The 11030-nt window shown below is 43.5% G+C and overlaps 1 protein-coding gene across 3 annotated transcripts; it reads left to right on the top strand.

Annotated features, from left to right (window-relative positions):
- Window positions 1-655: 655 nt before the first annotated feature.
- LOC115453940 (3-oxoacyl-[acyl-carrier-protein] reductase FabG) lies at window positions 656-10070 on the top strand. Of its 3 annotated transcripts, none has more exons than XM_037443682.1 (5): window positions 660-1457; window positions 2210-2408; window positions 2823-2892; window positions 7789-7805; window positions 9490-10070. In XM_037443682.1, exons 1-5 carry the CDS (start codon window positions 1204-1206, stop codon window positions 9724-9726), a joined length of 777 nt encoding a protein of 258 aa, XP_037299579.1. In that variant the 5' UTR covers window positions 660-1203; the 3' UTR covers window positions 9727-10070. The 3 variants fall into 3 exon arrangements, with proteins under 3 accessions (XP_037299578.1, XP_037299579.1, XP_037299577.1); XM_037443680.1 differs by having other exon boundaries at window positions 666-1457; window positions 2210-2438; XM_037443681.1 differs by lacking the exons at window positions 2823-2892; window positions 7789-7805 and adding an exon at window positions 5824-5898 and having other exon boundaries at window positions 656-1457; window positions 2210-2438.
- Window positions 10071-11030: the final 960 nt, after the last annotated feature.

Genomic DNA, 11030 nt, shown 5'->3' with positions numbered 1-11030 from the left:
ACCAGCAAGCTACGAAAAAACTTCTAACACACATTAAAACGTTTTCACAAGAACTCGCATTTATAGAACAAATTTATTCAAAACTCAACAAGTACTTAAGTACCTATATTTATTTTGACCAAAACCTGATAATACGAAAGCTAGACCGGAACAACTAATCGGAATCTGCAAAATTATGATAGAATTTGTCAATCAAGTACCTAAGTACTTAAATATTTATTGTACAGTCTTTGCCATTTCATAGCTTTCAAGTTATAATGTTTTTTATTTAAATTATATAAGTGCGCCGTGTCATTAATAGCACAATATTAATACTATATTATTGTCAGAGTTTTATTTGTATGCGTCAAAATGTGTAAATTGATTAAAATATTACCGAATAGATTAGATTTCGCCCAGACGCACATTGTCTATTTATAAACTACGCATTAAATTTGTTCTCAGCTGTACATACAGATGTTATTATATAATTTACACTAGGCCAACAGATCAAGTGAGCAATTACCACAGACCCCGAATTAATTATTGAAAATAAAGACGCATTATTTTGCGTATCTGAATGCCGAGTAGGTATCTGTAGAGAAAATCCATAGTTACGTCATTGATGTTGCTCTCATTGTACCCATTAATGGCTTGCGCTCTGGCTGCTTCCTTCAAAGCGATGGTACCTTGCCTAAGACCTAGAGAAAGCCAGTTCTGTCTATATAATTCGCAGGGTTGCTTATGTATATTATTCGAGGAGGAGGCACAGTTACTTTACAGCACTATATGATGGTCTTATTTATCTATTGGCAAAGAACATGGATCGCTAGATCTCTATGTTTATTTCCTAAATCTGCTAACAAAACTTGTGTAGTTACGGAAACATCTGCGTGCGGAATCAAACACACAGTTGACTCAGTGTGTGCAGCCCGACTCGGATTCAATTAGGTAGGTATGAGATTACATAATACAAATAATTTAACTATCTTGAATTGAATCATTCTACATATATAGAAATTAAGTACGATGAAAACAGTGACGACACGAAATTTAAGGCGGATGTGTTTTAGCGATGCGAGCATGAAAATATTATATTGTTACAGTTATGATATTGATAAAATATTAATATATCGAGTCATTATGCTATCGCACCTGTTTATAAGCAAAATTTTCAAAGATTTCAGTGTCACTTAATCGGGGGATTCGACGTAACCGGCAAACATGGAATACAACTTCTCCGACAAAGTAGTATTGGTGACGGGGGCGAGCTCTGGTATCGGTGAGGCCACGGCTTTGTTGTTTGCCAAGTTTGGGGCACAACTCGCACTCGTCGGCCGAAACGAGAAGAACTTAAATGCCGTCGCAGACCAGTGTATGAAGGAGCTTGGAGTGCGCGTCCTGCCGATTATAGCTGACCTGGGCACTGACGAGGGCTGCGAGAAGGTTGCAAAAATGACTTTGGAGCATTACGGAAGGTATGATCCTAATATACCTAATTCCTGAATTGAATGAAAACTATAATATTTTATATCAACTATGTTGGAGCCGTTAATTTCGCATTTCACATTCCGAACTATGGACTTATTTCGGAAGACAGCAAATTATTTAGGGATAGGAAATATTAAAGAAATTTTGGTAGACCATCCATTGTTGTTGCTAAATTTCTGCACAGCATATGCTGCTATCGTTTTACTATACCTCCAGCATGCTTTCCATAATAGTTTTTGCCCGCGGCTCCGTCCGCTTGAAAAAGTTTTTCTGAGTACATTAGTATTTTCCAATTATAAGCAGTAGCCTGTAGCACTCAGGAGTAATTTAGCATCGTATAAGCGAAAAAAAAACAAAATAGGTCCAGTTATTCCTGCGATTTGTACTAGATTAGACAAATATCGTGGCCGTCGAATGAGGAAAACCAAATTAAAAAGCAAGTGTTTATTACAATAATTGCAAATAGGTCGTAATACACTCGTAATCTTCTCTAGGATAAAATTATTATACTTACTTATATGAACTTAATTAATATTTTGTATTTGTCCTATTTTATTCATAACAGGATAATAAACAAATTATCAAGTACTCTTGTTTACCAATAATCAACGAGGTGCCTTTGTGCCTACTTAAAAAAAAAACTAGTTCTTACATAAACGAAATTGAAAAACAAATAATCGGCAGTGATGTCGGTCATATGCGCTCATTTTGATAAACACAATATTGCTTAATATTTCAGATTAGATGTGTTGGTGAACAATGCCGGCATCGGTTCCAAATACGACTTGATCGAGACGAACAGCATGGAGATGTTAGACCGAGTGTTCAGCGTGAACGTGCGTGGCGTGTACAACCTGACGCGGCTCGTGGTGCCGGCGCTCGTCAAGTCCAACGGCAACATCGTCAACATCTCCAGCGTCGTCGGCAAGATGGTCAACGTGGGCATGCTTACGTATTCCATGTCGAAGGTCAGTTCCACTACACACTTGAAAGATCGGTTGAAGTAACGAGTTACTGAACGGGGATTACTTTATTGCTGTTCCACCTGGTGAAATGCCTAGGTTATAATTGATGATAATGTTGCTAAATGAAATTAAAGTTTGAAATGTTTTTTATTAGTCAAACTACATTAAAGAGAATAAATGCGCTGGGTTACTTAAAAAACATTATTGACGCCTCTATCCCCAAAGACAAAGGCAGTAGTAGGTACTACCAGGTCAACCACTTTATGCCACTTTGTCCCATGATGTGACAGAGGACATAATATCGCCACATGGGGCACAAAGTCCAGACTCCGTGTTGATACTGAGAGAAAAAGTCAAATCTGGTTACCAATAAGGATTTTTTTTCAGGCTGCTCTGGATCATTTTACACGACTGATTGCTCTGGAGTTGGGTCCCAAAGGCGTTAGAGTCAACACAGTTTTTTTTTTTTTTTTTTTTTTTTTTTTCTGTCCCCCTATCCAGGACAAGGGATTTTCTGCATCTTTTGTTTTATTTTATTTCTATTTCTTTTTCTTTCCTCTTACATTTATTCCTTATTTCTATCTGTATCTTATGTTTATTATCTTATTTATCTATGTTATATTTATCTGTACTTAATTCTATTTATCTTAATTATACATATATCTATATTTATTTACTTCTAGTTTATAGCTAATGTTATATAATATAATATTATATACTTAGCCATACTTATCGCTATTCCTCTTTATCACCTTAGTTGCTATTTTTTTACAATAATTTATGAATATATATGTATCTGCCTTATTTTTAAGTATCTTATGTAAATTAACTTGTGTTATCGTTAAATCTATCCTATTTTCTAAGTTATGTCTATCCACTGCGTGGATGGGACATTCGAGCAGGAGGTGTGGGACCGTCTCCTGAACGTCAGGGTCACATTGGCACGCCGGGCTCTCCTTGCACTTGAACCGATGCAGGTACTCGGAGAACCCGCCGTGCCCCGTGAACACCTGTGTCAGTGTGGCGTCCAGGACGATCCGCCTTACGACCCTGTGCGCCTCGACCGCGTCCGGAAAGAACAGCTTCGTCACCGAAGCCGTCTCTCCGTCCGCGTATCTCCGGCTCCATTCGTCAATCGAGTCCTTTCGGATCTGTCGTTTGACGAACGAAACCGGACACTTGTCGTAGTGCGCACGGGTCTTGAGGTGTTGTGCGGCCTCCTTGGCGAGCAGGTCCGCCCTCTCGTTTCCCTCCAACCCCACATGTGCCTTCACCCAGAAAAGTTCAATTTTCTGGGTGCGTTTTTCGGCTTCTTTTAACAATTTTTTAATTTTAAACGCTATGGGGTGGAGGGAATCACCTCTGGTGACGACGTCGAGAGCGGACCTTGCATCGCTGAAGATGCCGCACGCAGGAAGCCCGCTACGGAGCGCCTCCTCCACAGCTTTGTGGAGGGCGAGAAGTTCCGCCTGGTAGACAGAGCAGTATGGCTCGAGCCGCAACTTTCTGGTACTCGTCTCGGCGGCACCGTTCCATATGGACAGCGCCGCTCCGACTTTCCCTTCAATCTTGCTTCCGTCGGTGAAGATGCTAAGACCCTCACCGACGTGTCGAGCCAATTCCGCCCCGTCCGCCAGGCATTGGAAGCTCCCGCCCATCCGCTCCGCCGGGTGGTCTAAGTTGACGAAGGCCACAGGAACTTCCACTTCTCGGTCTCCCACCACCGCTCGAGAGTGCCCCTTCCTGACTTCGTAAAGGAGTGCGGTTTCCCGCACCCTTATGTCAAGGGGGAGCACTCCCGCCAGTAGCAGGGCCGAGTTGAGCGAGACAGTTCTGTAGGCCTTCGTCATCTTCTGCGCGAAGCTGCGCTGGATCGCTCCGAGCTGCTTCCTTACACCAAGCTTACGACTCGCCGGAGCCCATGCGCTTGCAGCATACAAGATCACGGGCTCCACCGCAGCCGTGTAGATCGTCCTGATCACCTCAGGTCCCAGTCCCCACTGGACCTTGGCTGACCTCGCGAGCACTTTGTATAGGCCTATGGCCTTTGCGCACGCCTGCTTCACGTGGCCGTTAAAGGTCAGTTTTCGGTCTATTAGGAGGCCGAGCAGCTTGATCTCATTTGACAGGCCAATGTCGACTCCGCCCATGCGCAGGATCGGGGTGTCATACTTGAGCTTGTTGGTGATTATCATCGCCTGGGTCTTGTGCGGCGCGAATTTTAGCTTATTTCTGACACCCCAATCCCGCACATAGGCCAGAGCCGCATTGGCCTGCCTTTGGGCTTCTCCTGTGGAGTCCCCATCGAACACCAGGACGACATCGTCAGCAAAAGCTTGGCAATAGTCGCCCCGGCGCTCGAGACCCTGTAAAAGGGGGTCGAGGAGGAGGTTCCACAGGATCGGCCCCCCAATAGAGCCTTGAACACAACCTTTAACGGTCCTGCGTGCAGACTCGGCACCCGCATACCGAACCCTGACCATCCGATCATCCAGGTAGCTGGCGACCAGCCGTCTGATGTTTGGTGGGCAGCGTTCTTCCGCCAATCGGACCTTGATGGCCGGCCACCAGGCGCTATCGAAGGCTCCCTCTATGTCCAACGATATCATGATCAGGACCTTCTTCTCTCGAAGTTTGGCCCTGACATGACTCATCAGGTCATAGAGGGAGTCCTCGGTGCCCCTCTGTGGCATAAAGCCGTATTGGCGGTGGCTCATCCTCGGAAGGATGTGCCATTTGAGCCTACCCACCAGCATCTTTTCCAGGATCTTTCCCATCACTGGCAACAGTCCTATCGGTCGGTGCGCTTTGGGAACCGAGTAATCATCCTTACCCGGTTTCCTCAGCACAACGACCGTGGCCTCCTTCCAGATCTTGGGGAAGTAGGCCAGTTCTAGGCACTTGTTAGCCAGTGATAGGAAAGACTCCGGATCTTGGCTGATCGCCTGCGAGCAGATATCGGAGGTCAGGCCGTCCGACCCGGGCGCCTTCTTAGGATTGAAGGTCACCAGCGCAGCCGTGAGCTCCCCCAGCGCGAACGGCGGGTCATGTGTCTCACCATGGACCGGCTCATTCACGCGTGAGGCGAGCTCCCGAGTGCGCCGGTGATCCCCATTATCCTCCTCGTGAGGGTCGGCCGGGTAGAAGGTCTCGGCAAGGAATCTTGCCGATTCCTCCTGACCCAGGGTTCGCCCGTCCCTCACGAGTGGCGCGTCTTCGTGTCGCTTAGTCAGCCTGCCCATTACCCGATATATCCCATCCCACAGTCCTTCCTTGTCCTGTTTCCCGCAGAACTCCTTCCAGCTTTTAATCTGCGCTTTCCCGGTTTCCTTTTCATATATTTCCTTGGCTTCTTTATATTCTATAATCACTTTCCGTTTTCTTATAGGTGCCGCCCACCGGATTCTCCTTTTTTTGCGCATCATGTCCTTCTTCAGGCGCTCGAGTTCATCGGACCACCACGGTATGTTATATTTATTCTTGTTTTTCTTTTCAGGTATATTTTCGTTACATGTTTTTGTTATTAGTTCTATGTATTTTCTTGTTGTATTTTCTAATTGTTCTTTAGATTTTATTCTATTTATTTCTGCTGCGTTAATTTTATTTTCTATCATTAATTTTTTAATTTTGATGCCAAATTCTCTCCAATCTACTTTTTTTGTATTGTATTTCCTCGTAGTGTTCTTGATTTTGATGCCTATTGATTTTTCTAATCTGATATTAAAGATTATAGTGTTGTGGTCCGAACTCGTGAGGTCCTCCTTAACCGTCCAGTTTTCTATTTTATCCAGAAGATCGACCGAGCAGGCGGTGACATCTACCTGGCTGGAGTATGCCCTGTCTCCTCTCACAGTGAAGAACGTCGGTGTGACACCTTCGTTCAGCACGTGGAGTCCGGCCCCGTCGAGCCAGTTAGACACCTCCTCTCCTCTTCGGTCGATCTCCTGGCTCCACCATAGACTTCGCGCATTGGCGTCTCCGCCTATTAACAGGTGCCTCGAGCCCACTCTGTTGCAGATTTCCCTCAGTTGGTCGAGGTACCCGTCTACCGGTCGGTCCGGTTCAAAGTAGTACGAGACCACCACGATCTCCCAGGCGATGGTGCGGATTTTCACTACGACAATATTGGTCGTAGTGAATTCCGGACAGATCAAGGCATCCATATTTTGGTCGAAGACCACTATGGCCGCCTTGACCGGTCCGACCTCCCGCTCCGCGCACTGGAAGATCCTGGCAGTCCCGTAGTTCTTAACACGGCCGGTTGCTCCGACGTATGGCTCCTGGACTAAGGCGAAGGCCAACCTTCTCTCTGTCGCTATTGAGATAAGTTCGTGTGTAGCTAATGCTTTCCTTTGAAGGTTGGCCTGCGCCACCAGGTATGGCCTAACGTCGGAGGCGGTGTCGTGTGTTGCCGGGCTCTTGGCTCTGGAGACCACCTCAGCAATAAGCTATGGCGGAGCGCGCCAGTGTGTCCCATCGCTTCCTGACCGGACAGTCCCGGCTGAATGCATTGTGGCTCGTGTCAGTCATCTTTGCCTTTTGGCAATTGCAGCAGGTCGGCTGCGCTGCTGCCGTCCAGTCGGGACAGTCCGATCTCAAGTGCTGGCCCCCGCAGTGACTGCACACGTCCAGGGAGACCCGGCAGAAGCGCCTCCCATGGCCGTATCCCAGACACCTCGAACACTGCACCAAGGGAGACTGGTCTTCCACCCGGACCCTCTGGACGTCTATGTGCAACGCACCGGCCTCAGTAGTGAGTGCCCAAATTTGCGGTGACACTTTGACGACGACGTGCATCATCAGCGGGTTCCGAGCTCTTTTCCTATATCTTATTTCCATCCGGTCTTCACTCTTCTCTATCTTGTCCAATATGTTCTTGTTTTGTCTTCTTATCGCTCTTAGTATGTCTTCATCCTTGTGGCATCTCAGTACATCTTTCACGATAATGAGTGGGTCCTTGTTTTCTATTTCCTGAACACTTAGTTTATCTCCTGCTTTTCCTATCTTTTCTTTTATTTTATTTATCTCCTCTTTATACCGGCATCCTATAATTACTTTTCTTTCCCTCGCTTTCCTAATTCTGTCTATCCTGATTCCCTCCTCTGTTGCGTTTACTACCTCTCTTATCTTTTCTACCACTTCGTCTCCTGTCTCCTGTTCATCCTTTGACTTCACAACTATGGAGTGCAGCGCCGTCGCCGCGCTCAGAGGTTGCCCTTGTCGCTGACCGGTCGCCGCTACACTCGCATAGGTTCGTTGTTCAGCCTCCTTCGCAATGATTCCGCTTATCTTGTCCAGTTCCCTTTTATTTTCTTTTAGTAATTCTGTGTTTTCATTTAATTTGTCAACACAGTTAGCCCGGGCAGTACAGTAAGTCTCCTTTAGCATGTCACCCGTGTTTAATTTGTGTATAGGCCTTAGGGCCGCGGGCTTGAGGCAGCATATTTTAAAGTAAGGGCGCCAAAAATAAGGTCTACTTTCTGAAAATTCAGTGCATTCATATGGCCACCCTGTTAAACAAAGCATGTTACCAACTTTGTTGCAATTTTTTTTTCCTCCGCAGAAATAACCGCACAGACGCAGACCCGTGGCCTATATATAAGTATAGATCTTGCAATGGACCTCACAATATTGAATTTTATATCGTTATGTACGTACCCCATACAAGTGGAATTTATTATTCCTGCGGATTTTTAATTGATCTTTCGAATGTCCAGGCACTTGGGAAGATAGCCCTTTATCATATAAGAGAAAGTTTAAGCCTCAGGTTTAAGCATTTGGTAATTCACCACGCTATCCTAGCGCATATTGCCAGCCTTCACATATCTACGACTTTTTTACTGTAAGGTTTTGTAGGCTTCTTCAAGATATTTTCTTTCGCCATTAAAGCGTTCGATAATGAAGAAATTAATACCTACACATCTATTTTCAAAGTCAGAGCTTCATGCCATAAAGTGACGTTCGAAGCTGCGATCTTAGTCGCGGTATTCCGTTCTCATCCCCACTAGGCTATTGCCGATTTTTCGAATGTAGTCACGCGTTATTAGTTAGTATTCTTTACCACAGTACATTGATATCTTACTTATCTTACCGCTTCGATTACAGCCGTATACTGTCACGATTATTTTAAAATATAAAAATGTGCAAATGTCAAATAGTTTTTTTTGGCGGTTCTTTGCCTCCCTCATTACTTGACTATTCATTAATCTATGGATACATAGATTAATTGTAACTTATGTACCGTCGCATAGGTATATTGTTTTCATAAATATGTATACTGTATCTTAATTTTATATTTTTCTCACTCCGAGAATCGATATGATTGGAAAGCTTGGCTTGGGTATGAAATACTCTCTAACTGTTTGTACCTGCGGCGGCGTCGTGTGACGGGTCGGCCACTTCCCTACAATATGGTTGAGGAGGCCGATGGCTGGCACATGCGTCATACTCGTGAACGGGTGCTGCTTGTGTGGACTGTTCTGCCCATTTCGCTTACATTTCTAATTTCTAATTGCTAGAGGTACTGGGAGGAAATAATTATAAGGATAATAGAGAAATTTCATGATTCCTGAGAGGGTTGTGCAGTCATATAAAAAATTAAATTAATTTATTCCTTATTTCACGAGCCTATAAATGAACTGCTCTAAACTTTTTTTGTTTTTTTTTTTTCTTCTTACTTTATCATGTACTGTAGTCTTTACCCTCAACTGATTGAAAAGAGCAGCACCAGAGTTTCTTGCCCGTTCTTCTCTGGTGAAAACTGCTTTCCGAACTGGTGGTAGAGTTAATATTGACGGAATCTAAATAATGTATAACATTTTACAGATTCAAATAAATCATTTCATTTCATTTCAAAGGAAGGAAACAAAAAACCAGTACCTTTATGCAAACGCGTGGCCGCGTCCTAACCCCGATAGAGACCTAAAACGTAGTATAAGAAACTCATAGGCTCACTACCCCATTCCTTATATCAGATAATTGGCATGACCGCTCCAAGTAGAATATCTGACTACTAATTGAGATATTTCTGTACGTATATTGTTTTTTCTTCCAGATCACCTCCTTTTACCAAAGATTGACTGAGATAACAGAAGAAGAATACAAGAAGCATCTTGAGGACTGTGAGAGGTGTATTCCCCTCGGGAAGGTGTGCACGTCGGAAGACATCGCCAAGACGATCGTGCACGTCGCGAGCGAGCACAGTTGCCGCGTCACCGGCACCGACATCGTCGTAGACGGCGGCCTACAGTTCAGCAGCTTCGGGAACATGCTCAAAGATGCCTTGAACTAAACGCACTTTTAATTTGATGAACCATTTGTTATTTTTATGCTTATTTTGTATACTTACTCATTTAACTTCGTATATACACATATATTTCAAAGTATATAAAGTATACTTAACTTGTTCGCGGTCCTATTTGAACATCATAGATACATGAAACCTACAAATTTGTCATATATATCAACGAAAATCTATAATATATACTTATATACCTAACGGAGTACCTTAAATTAAAGCAGTCCCATTTCATTGTCAATGTTTTGATATAAAAATTAATTGCTGGTCGTTAGTATTACCGTTTAGAATATTTGGTATTGTTAAGTAAATAATAACACTTGTGGTTTTAAAAAGTATTTGTGTTTTTATTCGTCTATATACGCTGTTAATTAATGCTATATCAAACTAATTTCATTATTAGCATGCGAATTTTCGGGTCTTAGCATGCTAAACACTCATGCTCATGCATTTTGCTAATATGACGCATAAAATAAAATTATGTTAATAAGAGCCTATTCAGATTACAAGCATTAGGCGCAGTCCTGGTTTTGTAAACAGGCCTTATAGGCCGCGGCCTATGGGCGACGCAGCCTCTTTGGGGCAGCAGATTTCAGAGGACGCACACACGAGTTAATTAATCATTCGTTTATTTAACTTTAATGCCTTCCATAATACAAACAAATGCAAAATTATTAAGTATTTGCGAAACCTACCCACATAGGGCGGCGGAAATAAAGTGTCCTACCTCATATAAATATAAATCCGGCACTGATTAGACGCGAGTTAACAACATGTACCTGTACTACTGCGCGTTCTGTGTGAACGCCGAGTACAGTGCATAGAAGTAGCAAATTCTCCTCTGCGATTTTTATTCATTGTCGTGTGAAGAATTATTGGAACGTCTATTTGACAGCGTACTTATCATTATATTATGCGCGGCTGAACTAGTCAATGCAATGATAAGTGCACACGTTTGTAACTTAACTAGAATTTGCTCGCGGCGGCGCCCGCGTGAATGAATCTTCCGGGATAAATATCCCGCTATAATTTCCCGGAATACAAGTACCTATCCTTCCCAATCTCAAACTATCTTCATACTACATGTTAACAATTTGTGAATAATCAAACACGATAAAAAAATATCTCCATACCAAATTCCACCGAAATCTGTTAGATAGTTTAGGAGTTAATGGCGTTCAGATAGACAGACAGATGTGGCGGGGGACTTTTTATATAATATATTTTTTATAAGTTTTTAAGAGGAACAATTTCGTCTTACATGATTGTTGCAAATTTAACTGTTAACGCAGCGCACG

This window comes from Manduca sexta, chromosome 26, assembly GCF_014839805.1.
Source record: "Manduca sexta isolate Smith_Timp_Sample1 chromosome 26, JHU_Msex_v1.0, whole genome shotgun sequence".
In the NCBI taxonomy this organism is placed as follows: Eukaryota; Metazoa; Arthropoda; class Insecta; order Lepidoptera; family Sphingidae; genus Manduca; species Manduca sexta.
Note: the sequence above shows the minus strand (reverse complement) of the source record. Positions and strands in the feature narration are given on the sequence as shown.

Coding starts and splice junctions, on each gene's coding strand:
- LOC115453940 (XM_037443680.1), top strand. CDS start 1,204: ATGGAATACAACTTCTCCGACAAAGTAGTATTGGTGACGGGGGCGAGC. Junction 1,458..2,209: donor ACTTTGGAGCATTACGGAAG/GTATGATCCTAA, acceptor TTAATATTTCAG/ATTAGATGTGTTGGTGAACA. Junction 2,439..2,822: donor TTACGTATTCCATGTCGAAG/GTCAGTTCCACT, acceptor ATTTTTTTTCAG/GCTGCTCTGGATCATTTTAC.